Here is a 25,282-nt window from a genome sequence, read left to right as displayed (position 1 = left end):
TGTCATATATTTAAAAAAATCCCATCATGTTAACATTTAAGAAGCTGCTGTACCCTCTTGCATTCCAACATAGCAAAGATAACGGTTCTGCATTACAACCTTGGGTGTAAACTAGATTGGACAAGGAGGGTAAGAAACAACCAGGAACAATATTTGTAATGATCCTAATCTGGGTGCGATGAGGAAACATCCCTGCAAACTTCTTTGTCTGCATGACAACCCATATATATCAGAATGGATTGACTTCCCTTCATCCTCCCTATTTGCTGGCTGGTGTGTTCTTGCTTGTCACTGCATTTAGGCTTAGATTTGTAAGAGCCATAGCCTCTTTCTAAAAAGGGATTCATGTGCATCAATAACTAATCTAAATGCCAGTTATGAATGGAAGTGGACAGTTCATCTATTCAAATGGACATTGTCATGAAGTTCAATTAGTTTTAGATCATAAGAGGAAGAACACATATGGAGGGTACACCTTTGAAGAGTGCCAACATTGTAGATCTATTTAGAAGACAATCAAGATCGTCTTGAAAAATTGATTCAATCTTGGATGCATGGAGTGGACCCTGTTCCACACTCTCCCAAATTCCCAATTTCCTTGCAGTTCTCCTGCCTCCCTATCTGGCTTTCTTCCATTATTGTCCACACAACAGTGTTTGTCAGGAGGACCCACCCCTTCCAAGACTGGAGCAATGTCAGTCTCCTCTGTAGGTAGGTCAAAAATGTGATCCTCAAAATTTGAATGACTTTCTTTCCATTAATTGTCCTTTGATGAGAAATATACCCTTATATCTTTCCCTTTTTTTAGCTGATTCATTTTGTTTCTACTCTTTTTCTTTAACACAAGGTCGCGGGCTGCAAGCTTTGTCTGTGGATTTTGTTGCCTACTGATTGGTGGTTTGCGAACTACTCTTAATTGGGCTGTCCATAATCAATACCACATTTAAGTCTCGGCTGGCCCGATTTTGTGTGAATTTTAGTATTTTCCTCAAGAATCTTTTTGGACCCCGATTGTCTATAAGAAAGAAAAAAAAATGTATGCTTTAACTTTTTTGTCTGGCAATTTCAATTACTCTTGGATTTCTGTTTTCCTTGCTTTAAAAAGCTTAGCCCATCAGCCACTTCTAACCTTACCTTCTCCAAAGCCAGACCTTAATACGTCGACTGTTGTCGTTTAATATCCGGTTGAAACTGCAAAGTAGATGGAAGGAGATCTATTTGCATCAATTCAGCATCATTGATGGTATTTATTTTTGCCGGTGCTGATAGCATTCTTTAATGGCTTAGTTAGTTTAAAGTGATCATGGTTCAGAGCTGAGATGGAGCTGCCCCATAAATGGAAGTTTCCAGGCAGACTGAGGACTTTGGATTATAGCACTCAGGTGCCATTGAATCTCCCCCCGTAAATATGCCATGACTTCACTGATGGATTCCCTGAGGGCATGTAATGGCAGTGGGAGGCTCTTAGGTGTGTGGATGTTATAGCCAAACCCGAAATGTAATATTCCAAGCTGATACAGGCATCAAGTTATGAGGCATTTGGTGGACTTTGTAGAGCATCTTTTTGTGAAGACCCGGTAGAAAAAGGTTAAGAGGCACTTACGCTATATCACATTTTGCCCCCGCTGAAGGAAAAGATCCTCTTACTATTTGGCTGTAAAGCTTTGGGTCTTTTTTTGTGAGAAAATGCTGTGATTTTTGACTGAGGTGGTAGTGGAGAACTTAACGATTTAGCAGCCTCTTCTAAAACGGCCTGGAAAGAAACCGCTCCACAATGCCAGGGCTCTGCCTGAAACTGCACTCAATGTGCACTCTATCTATTCTCCATTCTACTACTCACCCCTCTACTACTCTATCTGCTCCACTTTTATATACTCCCCACTCTTCTCTACCACTCTCTCTCCCCTCTCCATTGTACTACTCTCACTGATTGCCCTTACTACTCTGCTCTTTCCAATGTACTACTCTCTCCTGTCCAGTGTACTTCTGTCCCCTCTCCACTTCACTCCACTCCATCCTCACCATTGCCAACAGTCACCTTCCTTACATTCCCACTGTCCCCTTCCTACTCAACAGCACTCACAACGTAACACTATCTTTTGTCCCACTCACACACCATGCACAAACTCTCACCCCCAAGTACCACTTTCTCTCACCAACTAATGCCACCCTTTGCACACTCTCCATTATTATTATTATTATTATTATTATTATTATTATTATTATTATTATTATTATTATTATTGTATTTATTGTCATGCAGACCTAGCTTTGAGAAGCATCGCAACACTTTACAGAGGTATACAACAACACAGATACATAGCTGAGTGCTTTACAGAGGTTTACAACACTACAAATGCATAACAGCGCTTTTCAGCGGTAACAACAGAACAGATATACAGCGGGGGTAGGATACAGAGGGACACAGAAGAGGGGTACAACTGTACCGGGTGGCAGAAAGGAGAGGAGTAGGCGGTGTGTAATGAGTCAGGTGGTGCGAGGGGCCATCTGACTTGTAATCTGTCTCCATGCTCCCATGTACCATCCTTCCTCCACCTAGTCACAAAAAGCTATATATATGTATATATATATATATATATATATATATAAGCCCTGCCCCTGTTTCATATGTGGGAGCTGTTTTCAAGCTGTTACAGCAGAAGTGACATCAGAAAAGGAGAGGACATGCACTCTGCAGAATCATTAAAAAAGCAAACGGGTACATTCATTTAAAGGTTGCATTTGTTTTTAATTTACACCAACACGTTTACTCACCTATCAATCCTTCCTGATCAATACCAGTAGTACCGGTTGTATTAGTGTTACTAATGGTAGTAGTAATGGTACTGACTGCTGTTCTTCCCATTCCTCTATGTTGTGGCCTAAAATGCTAAACCAGTCTCATGTGTCTTTGATATCTGCTTCTTGTTGAACCTTTTTGTTTGCCAAGTTCCCCTCATTTGTTCTGTCAGTTCTGGTTTCTACTAGATGTGCCTTCAACTCCCTTGTCATACTCACTGTTACTTCTGCCTTCACTTGAATGGTGCAAAGCATTATGCTGTGTAACCTTATTTAAAAGATTTCTCATGATTGCAATTGGATAGAACTTTGCTTGACATCTTCTTCCATTTCAATATTCCCAAATTCTTCCATTTCAATATTTAGCATTGCAAGTATTTTTTTAATGTTTTAATTGATGCATATTTTTCCAATTATCCAAATCCATTTCAATGCTTAGTATGCCTTTAGTAGTGTCACTGATCAATATAATCCAATCTAGTCCAAATTTGTTGGCAATGTAAGGCCATTTAAACCTGAAGGTCACATTGTCTAAAAATAGACATAGTTCTTTGCTCACTACTAAACCTTGTGGTTATCATCTAAACTTTATATATTCCAACATCACTGTGCTGTCTGAATGAGCCTTTTCCTTAATGGATATGTTCATCCAAATTGCTTACAATATTGGTTACAATGCCACTTGTCTCTTATCCAAGCATCGAGGCTGCCACCTTCAACCCTTTAGCATAAAGCATCTCCCCTCTGCTATATTGAAAAAATGCCTTGTGAGTATTAAAGAATATTATTGTTTTTTCATACTACCAAACCTTGAATCACACAGTTCTTCAGAACTGCCACTAGCACATCATTAGGCATTTAAGAGAACCCCAGGTTTTGAATAAAGACCAGGGGCCTAATTACGACCCGGGCGATAAGTACCGGTCATTACCGACATGGTGCAAGTACCGTGTCCGTGCTGGCAACAGACCGCTAAAAGCGGCCCATTACGTGTTTGCGGGCACAAGCTTTGCGCCATGCCGGTAATGACCCCACCGCCATGCCATAAAAGGCCGAAAAATACCCCTACCCGGCACAGTCTGTAGTGGAAATAGCTCGTCCGGCATCCAAGCCATCAGCATTAGCGGTGACCACTAATAGCGGTCACCTCTAATAGCGGTAACCGCCATTAGCGGTGACCATAAATACGCGGAACCGGAAGTAGCGTCATCGCACAGGAACAGGAAAGAGCACGCCGGCCATCTTTAAAAACACAATCCATTGCCATCCACCACAACCAGGATCCATCTGACCCCCAGAACTCCAACACACCTCCACCACTACCTGTTGCATTTTACTATGCCAAAAGCAGTGAAAAAAACGGGAGATCTCCTGCGCAAGTAGCGCTTCTCCAGAGAGGAGCTCATCATGCTAGTGGAGACACTCCAGGAACATGCAGATGTGGTGTTCTCAAACGACATGTCCCGTCCAGCACTGCGGCGCAAAAAAAGCAGATTTGGGCAGAGGTCGCCCAGAGAGTCAGTGCTGTTGGCACCACACCCCGCACATCCAAACAATTCCGTAAGCGCTGGGATGACCTGCGTCTACGCGTGCGGAGAATGCTCTCCGCCAACCGCAACCTGGGGATGGCAACAGGCGGAGGTGCGGAGTCCCCCATCAAACTGCAACCATGGGAGGAGATATGCGCCACCACCATAGGCACCGAGGCAATAGAGGGAGTCGGGGACATGGAGCGAGGAGCCCCGTCATCAGCCGATGCAGGTAGGTGTCTCAAATGAAACAATGCTAATACCACCACGATGATGTCCACCTGAACTGACAGTGCAATGATGTAGAGCATGGTCCACCAGACACATAAGTACAAGACTGCCTACAGGCAGTGCAGAGCATCACCTTGTCCACATGCATAATGCACCACATATGTGTTGCAACCCAGATGCCTCCATGCATCACCCACCCAAGAGTGAAGCGACCCGTACGTCATTCCCCCAATGTTAATCATCTACCATTCCATATCAATGCAGCCACCCCAATGCATGCCTGATGCCCGTAGACCCATCACTAACCCTCTCCCTCCATTGGTCCCCCACAGGCACACATTCTGACAGCGGTGATGAGGACACCAGGGAGAAAGATGCCACACCACAGAAGAAGGCTAGGGCCGAGGAGGGAGAACACCGCCCCTCAACCTCAAGGGGCAGAGGCCAACCTGCACCACCGCGGAAGGCCAAGAAAACCACAGAGGCAACAGCACCAATGTGCACCACAGCACCCACAACAACACCCACACCAGCCACCATCACCCAGGAGGCATTGGAAGAGGTCACACCATCGGCTGCCAGCAGCACAGTCGGTGAGACAACTGCCACAGCAGCCATATCGAATGACTAGGCAGACGTACATCTGCATGAAGCAACACCCGCCACAGGCCCCCTGCACTCACCACAACTATACCCATGCAGCGTGCTGGACGGCAGCATGCACAGGCTGTCACCTGGAGATTCATGGCCGGCTAGTTTCAGCCCCATGCCAACTGTGCCTGATGACCAAAGCATGGTGGAAACGCCTCACACTTCCACCCCAGTGACAACCAGCCAAGAAGGGATCAGGGCTATACAGAGGCGCCAGGAGGAACTCACAGGGCTGTTGACGCAGCATATAACTGAATGTACCCATGCAAGGGATGACATTAGGGATTGTGCTGCATCCCTAAAAACAGCCATCAAGTCCACCTCAAAGGACATTTGTGCCGAATCGGCAGCAGTGTGGCATGTCCTCTCGGAAATGGTGGCAGCAATGCGGGACATGCATCCACCACAGTTGCCAGGACAATCTGGACCATCATCTAATGCCAGCTCTACTAGGACCAGTCCTGTGCGTAGGTCTGGCAGGAACCTGCGCAGATCGGACAGGGAGGCACCTGGTGCTGGAAGAGGGGGAGGGCAGTAGGCACAGCCATGCATACTGGTGCCATTTGGACTACTGGTGCATGCTACTGCACACCATGTGTGGGGAATTCAAGGGGGAGGGGGGACAGGTTGTTTTGGGGAGTTGAGGGGGGAGGAGGGATAGGTTGTTTGGGGGAGTTGAGGGGGGAGGGGGGAGAGGGTGTGTGGGGGAGTTCAGGGGGAGGGGGGAGAGGGTGTGTGTGTGTGGGAGTTGAAGGGGAGGGGGGAGAGGGTGTGTGGGGTGGAGGGCTTGTTCGCTTTGTTATGATTCTTTAATACACATTTTGGTAACTCATGATTCACATGTGTGGACATTGCTTATTGCGTATGTGTGCTTTATTGGTGAACAGTCTACAGTGTCCATGTCCCTGACACACCAGTGCCCCGAGTGCCACATCCATGTCACACTCCTCGTCCATGTGTGCTAGAAACATTGGTTGATCAGAGTCTGACGCATGGCACGTCCCTCCTGTGCATCACTGCCTCCCTGAGGTGCTGCCCCATCCCCACCCTCCTCATTCTCATCGTCAGATGGTTGCAGTTCAGCATCAGGGGGCAGGGGCACATTCCGTCTGATGCACATATGCACATATTTTGTAGCATGACACATGCCATGACGATCTTGGCCACCTTCTCATGGCGGTACAGGAGTGCCCCACCAGACCTGCTGAGGCAGCGAAACCGTGCCTTCGAGAGGCCAAATGTCTGCTCAATCACCACACGGGTACGTGTATGTGCACGATTGTAGTCCTCCTCGTGCCTGTTCTGTGGGTTCCGGACTGGGGTAAGGAGCCACCTCTTCAAGGAATAGCCTGCATCACCTGCATGTGGGCAACAATGTATATGTGTAAGCCATCACATCATATTGGACCTCGAACAATGACACCATAGCATGCATTGATTTCCTGATTGCAACCACATTCCCATGCATAAATGGAGACACACGATGTGACTGCTATGTGTGTATTCCTCTTATGGACTGGTGTGCGTGCCATTGACTAGTGGGCGCAGGGGGGTCCAGTTCCTTGTGAGTGCTCATGCACTGTGTTAGTCCACGCCGGTTGTTTCCATGATCTGGCTGATGTCCAGTAATTTGTATACTTTCATCCTGGCAAGGTTGATGTCAGCCTCATGATGATGTCACTATGCACAACAAATGGTGAAATGCACTTTTGTTGGACCTCTGCGTCAGTGTAGTGGTGTATTAATGTATTTGGCCCTCATGTGACTCCTTTGTACGCAGTAATGGGGGACTGTCCATTCAGTTGATGGTATTTGGTGCTGTGTATTGGCCATAGTAATTGCTTGTAGCTGCATTGTGTTGAGGGGGATACGGTCTGATTAGGTACAGTGCACATGTAGATGGCTATGGAATGGTTGTGATGCTGCATCATTTACATGTTAGGGCAGCTTTCATCTTGCATTATGTGGTCAGGTGTCAGGTCCAGTCTGGGCTGCTTTGGGGTATGAGCATGGTCCATTCTCTCAGGCACTCGCAGCCAGGTGAAGTATGCATCTCTCCCCCCATCTCAGCCAGGTGAAGTATGCATCTCTCCCCTCCATCTTAGCCAGGTGAAGTATGCATCTCCCCCCCATCTCAGCCAGGTGAAGTATGCATCTCCCCCCCCCCATCTCAGCCAGGTTAAGTATGCTTCTCTACCCCAATCACCTACCCACATCAAATTTCCATTGGCCTAACATGCGACTCACTGAGAAGCCAGGATCTCTGCCCTGCATGTCGCTCCATGTAGCATGGTATCGTGGAGTTCCGCAGGACCATTGAATCATGGGTTGATCCGGGGTATTGGGCACAGCAATGTGTGATGATCTTGTTTGAGTCACATACCATTTGCACGTTGATTGAGTGGTATAGCTTACGGTTGCGGTACGCTACCTCCATGGCATGTGGGACCACCATTTCCACATGGGTGCAGTTGATGGCGCCAATGCAACCAGGGATGCCGGCCAGTGAATGGAAACCAACTTTTGTGTTTGAGATCTCCTGGGCAGACCGTGGTAAGGAAATGTGGTCGCCTGTGTGCTTCAGGAGGGCATCAAGCACTTGGTTCAGCGTACGTGAGAATAATGGTTGTGATATGCCATGCATGTGCCCCACTGTGTGCTGGTAGGTACCTGTGGCCAGGAAGTGGAGCACAGACACTACCTTCAGTAGTGGGGGGATGGCGGTGCGTGATTCAATCAGGCTGACAATGTCGTCATGTATCATATCCACAATGGTGGTGATGGTGTCCCGGTCCAGACGGTACAGGGTGTGGATCTGCTCAGGGGTTAGGTTGAATGGACTGGCTCTGATGCGAGGGATTGGGGGCTGCCTGCGTGGTGCCACTGGCTGCACTGGTGGGGCATGCTGGCCCTGCCTCTCCCTCCTTCTCCTCCTGCGTCTCCTCTGTGCTGCCAGTTGTTGTTGTTGTTGTTGTTGTTGTTGTTGCAGCAGTTCCACTGCAATCATGTGCTCCAGCCCCAGCATTGCTAGTAGTATTGGAATCATTGTGGAGTGTGACTGAGTGTGGGAAGGGGTGGGGTGTGCTCCTTTTGTGCTGGCCCAGTCTGTATTGCCTCCACCTGTGCTATTTTGTGCACCTGTGGCAGTTGGGAACACTGCACATGGCCGTTTACGGGTGGTCCGCGATGCCGGAATTGGCTCAATGCCGGTAAGGTACTTTTCGGGCATCAGTAGGGCGTTGTTTGCATGTCCGCCTGACTTGTGATGTTCCCCTGTTTGCGCCATGCCGGTATTGGTGGCATGGATGGGCGCGTGCCCGCGCTCCTAGCGCTATTAACGGCATTGTTAATTACGGTGCCGCTAATAGCGGGTTATCGTGTCTTAATCGGCCAGAGCGGTAAGCAATGCCGGTAATCCTTTACCGGCATTGTTGTTCACTTACCGCCTGGGTCGTAATGAGGCCCCAAAACTTCCTCAGATAATAGGGCCTTCAGGTACAGATTATGTAGAGGTGCAGATGTATACATTTGCAGGAGATCCCGCCCCCCTAACTCCATTGTATTGGAGGCATGTAACTGTGCCTTGCCTGACACCAGCTATTGTGCCAATACCACAAAGACTGTTTGGAAGGAGATACCCATTGAGACAACCCTATCGAATATACCCTCGAAGGGATGACAACCTACAGGAGGAACTCCATGAAGGAATATGAGAAAGAGCAGAGCAAAGAAAATGAACTAATGACATCATAAGAAAGTGTGCACAACGGCCTGAGATACTGATTTGAGACAATACACAGATCCTAGAGGACAAATGATGAAGTAAAGAATCGAGTGAACTATCAACATATAAAAGAAGATTACACGTTCACAAAGTGCTGAAATGCTCGCTTCCCTGGAGCTTTGAGTAGCAAATAGAATACAGTCGAAGGTGTCATTGTACAGAAATTGGACGTTGGTATCACGAAATAAATAAGCCAGAAATCATAAATGGGAATGGAAAGCTGTGTCGCAGCAGAATAGCAGGCTGGTGGAGCTGGCTGGCGAGGCTGTCTGGCCTGAATTCAAGATCTTAGAAATCGAGGTCAGCTATCTACTCAGAAGAACAACGGATGGGCAGAGGATGAATCTTCTCACATTAAAGTGCAAGAAATAACACAAAGGATACCAAGTTTTAATTCATTTAGAGCATTTAAAAACTGCAAAACGGACCAGATGGTGGTCTGTTGTCGTTAGCCAAGGATGGAAATAGAGCTTGAAGTTGGAGTTCCAGACACAATAGACAAGAAAATTCTGCAAGGCCAAGTACAAAGACAATTTCATGGCAGACGGCATTGGGTAATGAGAAATGCTTGCTAATTGGGTGGTGAGGTAGGTTCATGCCCTATCTCACTGCACCTGGGTCTGGGCTTACATGCTGCTAAATGAGCTGAATGTTCCAGACATGGCACCAACGTGCTAACCAATTGTATTTGCCCGTATACCAAAGAACCTTATAGTTCAGAATACCAATGAAACACGATGTAACTAGTTGTTTGAAGAGGTAGGCATAAATTGTCCACCTCATAAAGGAAAGCCAATAACAATCCTAGCTCCTATATGATTGTATATCTAGATGTTTACCTTAACCAATCCCGACCCTTGATAGGTTTTTCACTATTGCCACGCAGTATGATGTCACTCTGACGCATAATTGAATATCTGAGTATATAAAGTATATTTTTGTGGACATCATTGAGAGACTGAGCGTACATCCCTTGATGTTTGTTGTAACCTTCCTGTTTTAGATAATTGTTAATAAAACAGTAACTTGCCATCTTCTTCAGTTTGTCTGGTTATTTGGACTCAGAATTACTCTGGCGTGATCCCGTCCATTACATACGCACTTTCCAAAGAGCCATAAACTCAATTAGTCTTGGCCTTTTTTTATATAATTCCTCAGAATAACCCGTATGTATGTTGGAACTCTTCCCTTTGGATATGGCTAAATGTACAATACTATTGTTCCATCATAAAAAAAACACTTACACATGGTTTTTAAAAACCTGTTACAAATGTATCCCTTTTACCCAGAAGGGCATGCCGGCCATTTGGTGTATAACTGAATTAACCAACATCAAGATGTAAGACATCCAATGCCTACTTTCTGCTGGCCATCAGTAATTGACATGCCAGCAGCAGGTTAGCAGTAATAGGGCTACACATTTAGAAAGATGCTTCAGCCGATTTGATCGCTTACAAAGTGTACACCTGTTTTTGGTTGCCAAAATGGCTACAAATGTGCTAGCAGTCTACACATTGGATGGTATGTTGCCGACTATTTCAGATAATATATTGCTGGCATATCTCCAACCAAAGTTGCTCTAAATTTCACGTTGGCCATTTTTGGCAAAAGAACCTTGAATCCCTTTGAAGAGTAACCAAACAGGTTTCAGTTGTTAACTGTGCATCCCCATGGACTGGGGTTCAGCATTTGCTAAATGTAAATATAAAGCTATGTCTAGTTTGACATAGTGGTCCATGAGGAGATACAGTTATAATCAGATGGATTTGGCAATGTCATTTTATTATTACCAGTTTCCATTGATTCCTTCAAGTGTTAGAGGTTTTGTGTGTTACTGTCTGGGGCTGGAGGTTTCACCCTAAACGAACACTAGGGCACAGCCCTGAAGGACTCCTTTGTCCACTGCTGGGAAGGTTTGGCATAGTCTCGGAGAAACAGGACATATCCCATGGGGGAATGCTGGGAGGAAGTGATTTAATGGCAGCTCAGTCAGCACAATGAGGACGTCACAGCAGTGGGATAAATACTGGCATCTCTTTGATCAGACTGACATGAGTGGGGGACGTATAGAAGAATGTATTAAAGGACCTGTACCCAGAGGAAGGGTCCCCCCATCTTGGAAATATTAAGGCCCCAATCCTTCCTGTAACCGCTGTCAACTTCCTGCAAACAAGATACTCCAGGAGCTGACATTAGAAGGCAAAACTCTTGTTACAGAAGGAGAGATTTGCCCCTTCGAGAAGGCTTGACACAGACCAATCCTCTGTGGCTAAAAAACTATATATGGGGGTGAGATCCCACTTAATTGAATCATCTTGAAGAGTCATTTTGAACCAACTTGAAGATAATTTTGCTGAAACATTGGCTGAGAAGGGCAGAATAAGGGATCACCTTTCGTCAGAGACCCTGGACAGGGCCTCAATGCACCCTAGCAACAAAAGAAGCTGCCTTTGGAGCCCTCTGCAATGTTAAACCGCTTCGACAGCTTGTGAGCTACACCAACGCTAACATCGCTTGACTGTCCCAAGCTTCTTTCTACCAAATGCTGCTGCCGATTGTTGAATTGCACCGTGTTGTGGAATCCTGTTGCAGCAGCTCGACTACTTTGGATCTGATTTGACACAGCAGAAAGTCGCTGAAGCCTGGATTTACACTGTTGAGTCCCAGAACGAAGCTATTAAGGTACCTACAGTAGTTCTGTCTCTCTGAACCTTGTTCTCTGAGCCCTAGTCACAATTAAGACTCAGCTTTTTGAAAGTTACATACCTACAATTTAGCATTTCCCCAACGGCAATGGCCTGCATACTCCTGTCTTAATGCAAGGAGTGGGCCTTTGAATCAGAGGTGCGCACATGCTGTTTATTTGATCACAGGGGTTGGTTGTTAGTTTTTTTTATTAGTTTATCTGTTCTTTTAGTTTGATTAAAGTCTTGCATTGTTCATAGAACCTTGATTGGAAATTTCTTTTATTTTGGTACTATTGTTTGTTTGGATGCTTCCTTGCGGTCTTATACACCTCTTGGAGAGTACAGCCTGCCCACGGCCATGCTACCTCTAAGAGACAATGCAGGTAAACCAATCATGTCATGCCTCTTTCTCCTTCACGATTGGGATCACTGCTGTTTTAGTAGTAGTGTTTGACTGAGTAGGAGTTTAGAAAACACTACTCATCCCTGTGCTCTTGCAGAACGGAAGTCAGTTTGTCACAAGTATGTGCAATATATGATAGCTGATTCTGTCTGAAAAGGTCACTGAGTCAGTGAAGTTAAAAGGAAGTGTTGTAGTTCAGTTTTACTGCTTTAAAATTGTACTCATTCAGATGTTATCTGATACAATGTTCTTCTTTAACACAAGATGTTTGCACCTTTTATATATTGATGAATATGATTATTAATACACTCATAAATAGTTCCTTACGAATGAGACTGTTCATATTAAATGTGAATGGAAATTATTAACACATGTCTCCTTCATCTGTAATCTAATGCAATCTAAAGTGGTCTTATATTGCACCTGTCTACCATTTTTGTTGACAGTTGTGTGGCTCTGTAAGCAAATAAGGAAGGGATTGTTAATCGGATAGCTGGAGGGTTAGATACGAAACCTGTGGTATTGACCGGTGCAGGCTGGAAGTACCTAGATATGATTATCAGTCCAAAAACTCTGCAATCTCATACTTTCAATATCCCTGGCCCCTTACTAGGTAATGATCTCTGGCCAAGCTCTTTGCAGAGCTACGTGCAGGAGCTAAAGATTTAAACCAGGGCAAAATCAGGTATGCAGTATTTATATATTTTTAGCTGGTTGTCCCTCCAGAGATAGAGAGGGGCTCATGCATTATTGTTTGTATAAGGTTTGAACTGTCACCAAAGGGGGTCTCCTGGAGCCTAGAAGAAAATGTACTGCCTTACCCACTTATAGATATTTGCACTTCAAAACGGAGAGCAAGAGACACGGGGGACACCTTTCCAGGGGAAGGAGAGTTCGACTCGTTTGAACCCTGAAATTTGAACTTTTTCACAATTTGGTGTTTTTTAGAATAATTGCAAAAAATTGTGTTTCCATAGTTTTGAAGCAAGTTTCAAAAGCTGTGAGTAGTGATATCTATGTATGTTTTATTGTCTCCTAACTTTCAGTCCTCACAACATCACCCATCTTGGGCTTCTTCCTAACAGGCCAAGGAGTTCATTAGCAAATTGTCCTCTTTTAAAGTTCTTAAACTACTCACACAGCCATTTCTGTTTTCTTCATTTCAGATAACAGTGGCGGGCCATTGTGTGAGGACGCTGGGAATTCCCATGATGCAATCCAGCAGCAAAGCAGAAAACACATCATCATATTTTCAGCTACCAGAAGTGGCTCTTCATTTTTGGGACAACTCTTCAACCAGAATCCTGATATATTTTACTTGTTTGAACCACTCTTTCATGTCCAACAGGCCTTCACTAACTCAAGTGCCCGAGTGAAAGGCCATTTGGACAGAAGAGCTCTGCTTGGGGCATACCGAGATCTTCTGCACAACTTGTACGATTGTGATTTCAATTTCCTAGAAAATTACATCAAACCAGTACCAAGAGACCATGAAACATCTTCATTTTTCCGTAGAGGGGCAAGCAACGCTTTGTGTTCACACCCAGTGTGTGAAAATGTGCCTAACTTAGAGGAAAACCTATGTGTAAAAAAGTGTCGGTCGGTCAATTTAACGTTAGCCTCACAGGCGTGCCACTCACGGCGACACATAGCAATAAAAACAGTGCGGATCCCTGAAATCAGTGACATCAGAACTCTTGCGGAAGATCCCAGACTGAACCTCAAAATTATCCATCTGGTGCGCGACCCTAGAGGAATTTTAACATCTCGGATTGGAACATTTACAGACCAGTTCCGGTCATGGAAAATATGGAACACGACTGGCAGAAAGCCGCATAGTGTGGACCTGTCCCAGATGACGACAACTTGTGAGGATCTCAGTAACTCAGCAGAAACTGGTTTTAGTAGGCCTTTGTGGTTAAAAGGGAAATATATGCTTGTTAGATATGAAGATTTAGCCAGATACCCTGTGAGAAAAGCCAAAGAAATCTATCAATTTGTAGGGCTGAGCTGGCAGAGTCAAGTTCATAAGTGGATACTGCAAAACACCAATGGTAGTGTTCCCTCTGGGAATTATAAGTACACCACCAGCCGGAACTCTACGGAAGCTGCTGAAAGCTGGAGACTACGTCTTTGCTTCAATATCGTTCAAAGCATTCAAGATTTTTGTAACAACACCCTATCCCAACTAGGATATCAACTTGTAGACTCCTCGGCAGAGCTGAGGAACATGTCTCACAGTCTTGTAGAACCCAGAGACTTTTTACCATTCTCTTAGCAGATATAAACAGAGCATTTCCATGAGAATAAAAGGCACCCTAATCATATTCCGGCAAACAGCGGCCATTTTGACATGTTTTTATAATATCTGATTCGATCATTCTGTGTCTTAGCTAGATTTGTACTTGTGAGCAGTAACCATGGCATGACATGAGTATTCATAGTGCTTCAGATATTTGAGATTGTCTTGAATGAGGATAATGTTTGCTTTTTTATTGTGGAGATCAAAGATGGGACTGAAAAGGCACAACTATTTGAAAGCATGTTTATGAACTACAGTTGGTACCAAAGTTATTGCATGTCGCCTAGGTTGCCTATTAAAAAATGTGTCTTGTTATTTAGCAGTGATAAATAATTGGTGATGAACTATAATATATTTAGGGTAGCTGGCTAGGTATTTTTGGGAAACCATTAGTCCAACTCTGTCGAATTAAGATAATTGCAATAACTCTAGCACCAACTGCATACAAAAAAAGCAAATGCAACAACCTCAAACTGTGTTGTAAACATAAAACATGAGTGCCTAAGAGACATATGGTAATTTCACTATTCATACATTAAAATTGTGCAAGATTGTATAATTAGCACGTGTTCTAGTTGTATTTAAATACACTTGATTGCACGTATGCCTTGGGTAATAGAGGTTAAGGTGAGTATGTGAACCGAATGCTTGTGAAGATGCTGCAACCCTTTGCCTATAGGTCAGTTTCCACTTATTTGCAAACTTCCGCCATTTCACTATAGTCCATTTGATCCAGTTATGGATGACAATAGAGTTTAGCATTCTGGGGCTCAGAGTTTTGGGTTGTCCATTAAAGGTGCTGTTGTCTGGAAACCCAGGACAGGATAAAAGTTGACACTGATGACATACGTCCACTTGGCAACTGAGGTTCAGCCTTTATCAAAACGTATAGACACCTGTCTTGGTGCATTTTAATATTTAGTTATCCATGCCCCGTCACTTTTTATTTGAAACAAGTCCTTTTGTGTATCCAAAGCACCTACATGAAAGGGATGGCCGGTATGATATCTTGGTAGTCAAGCACCTACCAATGGGGCATATCATAAGCCCTATGTTGCTAGCTCACAGGTAATTTCTTTGTAATGCATACCATTATATACCTTAAGTTCCATCGCATATCTATATCCTTTGAAAACTATAAGCAATGTATTGTTCGATAGCTGCCAATATGTGGCTAGTGTCTTGACCGTGTATTGCTTGTGGCAGCTATGCCGATATGAAGACTTAGTAGTTTAGCACTATAAGTATGATAGCTCTGTAGATATGTGTGGGCCACGCATCTCTACATAGCAGTTAGATGTAGTTTCATCAACCACACTTACCTTGTTGATTTTTAGTTCAAGTCCTGTTGGTGGTCCAATGTTTTGTTCTTTGAATGGGGGGTCCTCCCCCATACCACCACACTCTTCTCCCCCCCAGAAACCCTAACTCCCTTTCACCCTGTACTCCCTACACATACACACACACACATCTATGTCGGTCGTACGATAAAGAGGAGTCGAACTAAAAGTCAATGAGGTAAGGATGGTTGACGAAACCCTAGATTACCCTTCACAGCGCAAGGTGGCTTTGGACACACTCATTGCATCCCTCTCTTGAATGGAAGAGGGATGGTCTTTTCCTATGCCTCTGAACGTGGCCGGGATGGGGATTTCATGGTCTATTTTCTTAGTCTACATAGCTACATATTACTAGCTTTTTCTCTCTTAAGGACATTCCTCGGCAGAAGGGTCTGTGGGTAGGATTTCTGCTTTATAATCCACAGGGCACAGTTCTCGGAGAACCACGAATATGCGGGGCACTACTATAGCGCTACCTTATATGCAATATAACCCTTGATGCAGCTAGGCCTCCTTGCTTTTTTACACCATTACCTCTCAGTTAATTCTCACACAGTGAAAAGGAATTACATGCCATTAAACAATCTATAAGCATCTTATTCAGTTGGTGTCTTTTAAGATTAGTGTGGAATTTCATGGAACAGTGAGGGTTTTAACTTCTAGATCTATTTCTTTATTTCACAGTAAATTCACCACACCATCACAATCCATCCTAGACCCTAACAAGTGGTCATGCAGGTATGGCCCTTTTGGGCACTACCCACACTCCCTAGTCTGTCTCCCTTTGGTATTCACCAAATTCCACATCCACACTGTCCACTGTGGCACCTGCCACTCCTGACAGCTGGTTGGTTTATTCCAGAATGTTTCTGCCTGCTGCCTGACAGGTTACAGTAACACCTAATCGACAGAAAAGAAAGCATAGGTGAACATTCAGTTTAGTTCAATCTGTTTGGATAGTTTGGCCTACAAATATGTGTATGTCTGTGTAGGTGGGAATACAGGGGATGGGTAGAGTGTAAGGGGTTGGGGCAACGGATAGAACTCCATTAAAAAAAAGACAGAAGACTGTCAAACTACCCACAATAGGTTAAATTAAATGTCTATTCACAAACTGCGGTCGATGAAACCACACAGGAGCCACCATGCAGCCAGAGTCATCAGGTGCACAATTCAAGCTCATCAAACAACCATCTACTGACTAATTTACAGTACTTTTTTCAAGGTTCTAGAAAGTTCCCTTTGAGCTTGTCCTAAGGAACATCATGTGTTAGCCCTTTCCCTGATCAGTGGTATGCTCTAATTGATCTTCACTGTCGCTGTAAGCCCTTTCCCTGGTCAGTGGTATGCTCTGATTGGTCTTCACTGTCGCTGTTAGCCTTTTCGTCGGTCAGTGATATGCACTGATTGGTCTTCACTGTCGCCGTTAACCCTTTCCTTGGTCAGTAGTATGTTCTGATTGGTCTTCACTGTCGCCGTTAGCCCTTTCCCTGGTCAGTGGTATGCTCTGATTGGTCTTCACTGTTGCTGTTAGCCCTTTCCTTGGTCAGTGGTATGCTCTGATTGGTCTTCACTGTTGCTGTTAGCCCTTTCCTTGGTCAGTGGTATGCTCTGATTGGTCTTTACTGTCGCTTTTAGCCCTTTCCCTGGTCAGTGGTATGCTCTAATTGGTCTTCACTGTCGCTGTTAGCCCTTTCCCTGGTCAGTGGTATGCTTTGATTGGTCTTCAATTTCGCTGTTAGCCCTTTCCCTGGTCAGTGGTATGCTCTGATTGGTCTTCACAGTCGCTACAGTCATGCAAACTATCAGACGCTTCATCCATACCTATCTATCTATCTATATATTTTTGTTTTTGTATAGTGCCCGATCGCCCATGGGCTTCAAGGCACTCACGAAGACAGACAACATGGAACAGAAAGAGTCAAGCATCCGTATGACGGCCAATGCCGGTTAGGCTTACTCTTCATCGAAAAGCTGTGTCTTGAGTAGTTTTTTAAATATGGTGAGTGAGACACTATCTTTGATGCCAGAGGGCAGAGGGTTCCAAATCGTGGGGGTCCAGTGAACAAAGTTAGTACCGCCAATTTTAGTCAATGTTTTCCGTTGATGCTGTAGGATATTTTTGCTGTTAGATCGAAGACTTCTATGTACTGGTGCCTTGATTAGTCTCTAAGTGAGATAGGTAGGGGCAGACCCCTTCAGGCATTTATAGATTGCAACTGAGCACTTGAATTTTATTCACTGTTGTACCGGGAGCAAGTGAAGTTTTCTTCTGGCTTTAGAAAGGTTTTCCCGTCTATTTAGTCCAAATACGGCCCTTACTGCACCGTTTTGTATATTCTATAGTTTTGTGATGTTACCTTTAGACTTGCCCATTAAGAGTCTGTTACAATAATCCAACTTGGAATTAATTATAGCTCCTGCAGTCAGGGCTAAGTTTTTCTCAGATAGGAAAGGACGTATTTGCCAGATGAGATTTGTGTAGAATCCACATGAAGATCTTAAATAAGAGACATGTCTTTTATACGAGGAGAGATGAGAGTCCATGTAGATTCCCAAAGACTTGACATGCTCAGATACTTCAATGGAGCTGTCATTAATCTTAATTTTTTTAAATTGTTGGTTTAGCTTACCTACTTTCTGAGGTGTGCCAAGGATGAGCAGTTCAGTTTTTGCCTCATTAAGGGCAAGGGAGTTATTGGCCATCCATTTTTGTATGGCATTAAACACCTCGTTAACTCTTATCACATCCCTTTTATATGATCCTGTCAATTCAAAGATCAATTGGGTGTCATCAGCATAATTTGTAAACTGGACTCCCATAGTTTTAAGCATGTTGCATAAAAGTATGGAGAAGAAGTTAAAGAGTAGCGGTGATAAACACGAACCTTGTGGGATGCCGCATGTGATCAATGTTTTCTGAGAACTATAGTTGCCTTTTACCACTGCGGCCATTCTTGGGCACAAGAAAGATTTAAACCAGTTTAGGGCTGATGAGGAGCATTGACCCATTGTTCTTAGTCTCTCGGCCAGGAGATCATGATCTATGAGATCAAATGCCGAGGAGAGATCGAGCAACATTAATAAGGCCGGATTTCCTTTTACGATGATATTAGCGATATTAGCCTGGAGTTCCAAGAGCACAGCCTCCATTCCATGTTTGGCTCAAAATCCGAATTGTTCACTTGCCAGTAATTCGTTAGTATCCACAAACTTCTGAAACTGTATGTATGCAATCTTATCAATAATTTTGAGTAAGAAGGGCACATTAGTTATTGGCCTGTAATTACCTGGTATTGATGGATCTAGGTTTTCCTCTTTCAGAAGCGGCGTAATGCAGGCTTCCTTGAGGTTTGCAGGGACATAGGCTTCTTCAAAAGATTGGTTGATAAATTGTACTACGCAATGAGCTAAGGTGTCTGCCTACTCCATGAATAGATTGGCAGGGAACATATCTCCTTGACAGGAAGATGGCCTAAGTTTGTGTATAACCTCTAGTACTTCTTCAAGGGTCACTTTTTCAAAGGAGAAGAGATTTGGATGATGGTCCAAAGGGTCGCTTTTGTCTATCGGTATGGCTGGGAGAAATTCCTTGTGTTCTGAGAAAAGGTTTTTCTGTATTTCAATGGCCTGGTGTTGTTTGTGGGTTTTATCTGAGAAACCCACATGGATGTCTTGACACCACTTATCAATCTCTTGGGCAGAGAGGATAGATCGAGGGTCTTTTAGCTCTTTAAGAATCGAAAACATTTCTTTTGATTGTGATTTGGCTTGTAGGATTCTATTATTAAGGTTATCTGATTTCGTTTGGAAGATGAGCAGTTTATAGGTTTTAACTGCTTGTTTATAGAGTTCCAGTGTTGACTCAGATTGATCTTTCCTCCAAAGACGCTCAGCTTTACGCCTGGTTCTTCTGGCTTCAAGAATGTTGCCAGAGAACCATTTGTTCAGTGAGGTAGATTTATTGTTTTTTTTGGATTTGGGTGGAGCCAGTTCATCAAAGGCCTGATTAGTAGCCTTTCTAAAGGCCTGAGTGAAAGTATCTAACAGTATATATTGGTTTAACTGGCAGAAGAGGACAGACCTTAACCTTGAAATTATTGCTGGTTATTAACTTTTTATTAAGCCATGATACCTCCAATGTAGTTTTACTGGCAGGCTGTATCTGTCTGTTAACAGAATGGCACAAAAAGTTCACCAAATAGTGGTCCGACCAATCACATTTTAGGATAGAAGTGACTGTTATCTTTTGGTTTTTGGCAAGAATCCAGTCAAGAGTATTACCAGCATTATGTGTGGGTTTGCAAACCATGTGTTGAAAGTTAATGGCTTCAAATGATGTAATGAGTTCCTTTGCTGTGGTGTCCTGAGGGTTGTTGTCTCATAAATTCATGTCACCAAGGACAACAAAAGGGGTAGTTTCCTTAGAAATGTTATCGATGTTTGCCATTAGATGTTCATCGAATTTTGGGGTACTACTGGGAGGACGATACAGCAATAGGAAGCGTATGGAGGTTGTGTGATTAACTTTAAGATTAACATGAAGGGATTCACAAAATTCCAAGTCAGTCGTATTAGACGTATGTATCTCAAGATCCTTCCTGAATATAATGGCCACCCCCCGTGTCCTCTCCCCACAGCACGATCAACATGGAGCATGCTGTAATTAGGTGGTGTTGGTAGGGATATCGTATGGCATGTAGATGGAGTCATCCAAGTTTCTGTTAAGAGCAGGATGTCTACATTTCTCTCAGTAATCATGTATGATATTTCCAAGGCATGTTTTAACCTGTGAGCGGGTATCTAGTAAGCAACAATGAAGATTGTCATTTTCCTCAATAGAAATGACATTTATATCCGGTTCCTCGGTATCCAGAGGGACATTCGGTAGTACGGGATTAATACCTATTTTAGTGAAATTGGGGTTCTTAGTAATATGCCTCGAAGGTGCTACCGTTTCTTCCTCTCTCTTACCTTTGCACATCTTTTACCTCTGTTGATATCACGTCCCCCTTCATCCTTCCTCTAACCTATGCCCTTTTTCCATTCCTGTTAGACAAAAGTCTAGATGCTTCTGGCAGGGGACACAATGCAGAACCATCTGCACAAACCTCTGTGTGGTTTAGACCACTATGGTGGTGGCTGGCGCAGAATGGAAAACACCACTAACATAGCATAAAATAACTAATGCTGCCACCCAGAGTAAATGGAATGAGTGCCATGGAGTTACATAATAATGGTACCTGCTGTTTAAGCACATAGCGACAATTCAGCTGCAGGTGTTTGTTTTACTATATGAGTAGTTATAATTGTTAAATGTTCGGAATACCTTTTGCAAGCACCTTGCCTCACAGAAAAAAAAAACATTTCAGAGAACAAACATACATGGCGCATGTGCTGTGCTTCCTACTGGCTTGGGTTTTGATTCACATATATGTTTTGTATGACTGAGGAAGTCTTTTCCTAAACTGCTCAGGCTATTGGATAAGTGTTATTATAACATAAGTAGAAGTCTCATCAGAAGATAAATAGGGATGCTATGGTTGCAAAGGGGCCACTGCCAAGCCCGCTGAACTAGACGAGTGCCACTCAAACACCCGTGTACAACAACAGAGAGAAAAAGTACAAGCATGCGCAGAAGAAAGGCAATAGGTCCCCACAATCCCCACTGTGTATGGGTTGCCCTTTAATGCACACTCTCATGGCCACGTTATGGACGTTGATCCAACTTCTACACATAAAAGGCTGTGCTGTGTGTAACCTGTAATTCCTTTTGACACAATGAATGTGTGCCTTTACTTGCTTTTTTGCTTCACATAATTGCTTTCGTTTTTCAACGCCAACCTGGGAGGACTTTAATTTTGGGGGCCGGTACAACAGCAATTAGCAATATTTTGGGCCTCATTACGACTTGGGTGGTAAGGGATACCGAGCACCGGTAAGGAGACCGGTGCCGGTAATCCCTTACCGCCCAATTCCAAGGTCCCTTAGCGGGAAACGTAAAGGACGTGTGGTCTGACCACACGTTCTTTACGGGTCCTGCTAAGGGACCAGGGCGTTAGTTACGGGCCTGCTATTAGCAGGCTCGTAATTACCGCCTTCCCCATTCCCATTGAGCCCTGTAGGGTCTCATATAGGAATGGGGAATGGCTGGTTGAATGGGGACTTACCGGGTCCTCCAGGGTCGGAATGACCCGGTAAGTCCCTATCCAACCAGACCGGACCCGGTATTGGAGGCAGCCATGGCGCTGATAGCGCCATGGCTACCTCCAATCTCGGAATGAGGCCCTTTATCTCAGAGGAAGCGATTCTGCAGCATTTGCAGAAACCGCGATGCAGTGGCTTTTCAATATTGGACCTGTTTGCAGTGAAATATTCAGCTAGGTCAATAACTGTGAGAGTGGAGTTGATAGTCATAGACTTAGGAGGAGTGAGGGGTGAGTTCATGGTGCCCTGGTGCCAGCGACGATAGTTGGATTGAGAGTCAATGAGGGTTAGGTATAATACCCTTTTCTCTCTATCAAGCATGGCCTTGAGAGAGGTCAGGGCACAGAGGTAGAGTTGCAGGTCCTCATGCGAGTGGGTATGCCTACATTAGTGCAGCAGCCAACACATGTCTGTGTGGAGAGAGCATATGGGGTAACCCATGGCTGAGGGTGATGTGACTTAAGGATGAAAGTAAGCAGTGGGAAGAATGAGGAGAATGAGTCATATAGTGGAGAAGACAGTGTTATGGAAGAGGCATTGGGCGTGAAGGGAGGAAAGTGAGAACTGTAGGTCAGAGAGAAAGGAGGAATGGCAGAAGGTTTACATTTAATTTGTGAATAGGTGATGAAAGTGGTGAGGAAAGGTCAGAGAGTGGAAAGGAGATGGTGTAAACAATGAAGTGATCAGATATGGATGATGTGACAGTAGTATTAGTGGCTGATAGAGAGGTGAAGATGAATAAGAGATCCAAAGAGTTATCCCCTATGTGGGTAGGGAGGTTATGGATAGACTGGAGAGCATGATCACTAATAAAAGACAGAAGTTCAGATTTCTGAGAAGTAGTTGGAGAGGGAAGGTTAAAGTCACCTAAGAGAATGAGGCGATGCTTGGTGGAAAGAGAATCAAGGAGTTGCCCAAGATCATCAAAGAATAATCCAGTGGGACTATGAGGGTGATAGATGGAGATGATGTGAACCGAGTGAGGCAGAGCAATAGCTGAGATAGTGAATTTAGAAACGGTAGTAAGGGACGTGGCATTGGAGATTTGTGAGGCATTTAGGCAGGAAGGGACTAGGTGTCCAACACCTCCACCTCTGCCAGTCAGTCAAGGAGATTGAATGAAGGATAGCTTAGAGTCATGGAGGGCCACCAGAGTAACAATGTCAGATGGAGAAATCCAGGTTTCAGTCATAGCAAGAACTACTTGGAGAAAAAGAGCTGGAGAAATGTAGTCATTGATAAAGGAAGGTGTGCTGTATACAGACTGAGCATTCCACAGTGCAATGTTCAGTTGATGAGGTTAGGAAGAGTAGAGAAGATGAGTCCTAGTGGTAGAGAGGCATGGTGGATAGTTGTTAGAGGAGGTATGGTTAGATCGCCGGCTTTGTTTGTTGGATGGTGGTGGAAGAGAGATGGAGAAGTGGGAGTTTTGAGTTGGGATTTTTATAATAGGGATAGGAAAGGAGGAAGTTGTAGCATGAACATAGAAAGCATAGGATGAGGTGATTAGGTTGGAGCAGCATGAGGAGCAGGGATAAATTCAGTATAGGTGGGAAACACAGTGCGGAGAGACAGTACAGTAATTAGGAAACTTGGGGTACTCCCAGGTGCAACATGGAGATAGGCAAAATCAAAGGCTCATAGGTCAAGAGACAAAGAGGCTGCTCAATAGCGGGTCTTCACCCTTCACTGTTCTCCCTTAACTGTGACGCCCCCGGCTGGACACCGCTAGGACGTTCAGAATGGATTACACACGCTCTTGTCACCTGATCACCTAGTCCATCAGGGGTTGGTCTCTCTGATATTGTCCCTGGGGTTGCTGCAATCAGGCGATTTCTTGCTTATTGGTGGGCCCAGAGAAGCCTCTTGTGGCCTTCAGCTGGAGAGGGTGTTGATCCAAAATGGCCACAAAATGATATCACCAATCTAAGATGGGCACTGGAAGTGAGGTCACCAATCCAAGATGGCTGCTGGTAATACACTCAGACCTTAAGCTTGCTCCACAGGTCTCATCAGTGGTGACAAATTGCTTTTACACTTAAAGAAGTTACAAAATGTTCACCCATACCTCTCTATTTCACATCAGATTATGTGGTTAATGCTTTTAGCTCAACCAGATTGAATATTTGTGATAGTATTTACCTGGGAGTATTATCAAAACTAATGACCCTAAAAGTACAAAATGCAGCGACTCATCCACTATTGAAGATAGGAAAATTTGATCATTTCTCATCTGGAATTAGATCTTTCTTTGGTTTCCTGTGCCTGCCGCGCAAAACCATTCATGACACTACCCCTTCTATTTTTACTGACTGTTTCCAAAGATATTAACCAGAGAGATAACAGTGCTCTGCTTTGCAATGTCTCCTCACCATCCCAGAATTCAGAAAGATACATTGGAGACGTCGGGTAGAGACAAATCACCTCAGCTTTAGAGAACACTTGAAGGCTATGTTATCTGGAAACATGAAGCACATGCTTCCTTCTTCTGTTTTCTTCTTGTGGAATAGCACCAAGAGGCCAATTGCTGATTGTTTCACACTTTATGAAACTCTCCCGTATAAATACATACATACATACAGTCAGTGCCAGTAGTTCCTGTAGAATGTATCAAAAATGTCTGACTAATTAGGAGGTTTTGTCACTAGGGTCCACAACCTGCTGCTCTCCAGATGTTTAGGACTATATCTCCCATGATCCCTCACCACAGACTAGCCTGACTTGGGCCCATGGGAGCTGAAGTCCAGAACATCTGGTGAGCCAAAGGTTGCAGACCACAGTGACTAGGGAATGATCATCAGCTATAAAATATGTTGTTAATGAATTAAGGTAATCCAAGCCGGAACCAGACTGAACTCAGGAATGTACAAAAGGAGAATCTTTGTTTAATTGACAGGTATAAGCACTTAATTAAGTAAGAGACTAAGATGAAGATATCAAACATGTCTATTATCTGATTTTGGTTTCGCTAGCCATCACTCACAAAACTCTAACATGCACAAACCCCACATTCCACTGTAAAAATTCCACCGTTATACGGAAACACACAGGGTGCCGCAGCAGTTCACACTGCAATGTACTGTAGATTAAGTTAATGGTGTGTGATTGTATGTGTGCAGGGTGGTTGAGTATGGACCATACCAAGATAGACTATACAATACATGGGGCCTCATTGCAGGTTTGTGCGGTATTCTGTTGGTAACTCTGCCGTGGCTGCTGTGGAAGTACTGCCGTATTACAACCTGGCAGGGATGCACACACGCCAAAGGCTGTAACAGTAATTCTGCCCAGCAGATTTACCGGAGAACAACCCATAGTATGATGTAATTTTGCCAGCAATTGATGGAAT

General features: G+C 44.2%; 1 protein-coding gene across 2 annotated transcripts in view; it reads left to right on the top strand.

Annotated features, from left to right (window-relative positions):
* The window catches only part of LOC138513424 (carbohydrate sulfotransferase 1-like), a 310,424-nt gene extending 295,479 nt beyond the window's left edge, over positions 1-14,945 (top strand). For both annotated transcript variants that reach the window (XM_069628268.1, XM_069628267.1), the window contains one exon: positions 13,251-14,945. In XM_069628268.1, coding sequence (XP_069484369.1) covers positions 13,251-14,362 — 1,112 coding nt within the window. In that variant the 3' untranslated portion in view covers positions 14,363-14,945. The remainder of the gene's footprint in view (positions 1-13,250) is intronic.
* The last annotated feature ends 10,337 nt before the right edge of the window (positions 14,946-25,282 follow it).

Source organism: Ambystoma mexicanum, chromosome 12 (assembly GCF_040938575.1).
Source record: "Ambystoma mexicanum isolate Mex_15411 chromosome 12, UKY_AmexF1_1, whole genome shotgun sequence".
In the NCBI taxonomy this organism is placed as follows: domain Eukaryota; kingdom Metazoa; phylum Chordata; class Amphibia; order Caudata; family Ambystomatidae; genus Ambystoma; species Ambystoma mexicanum.
Note: the sequence above shows the minus strand (reverse complement) of the source record. Positions and strands in the feature narration are given on the sequence as shown.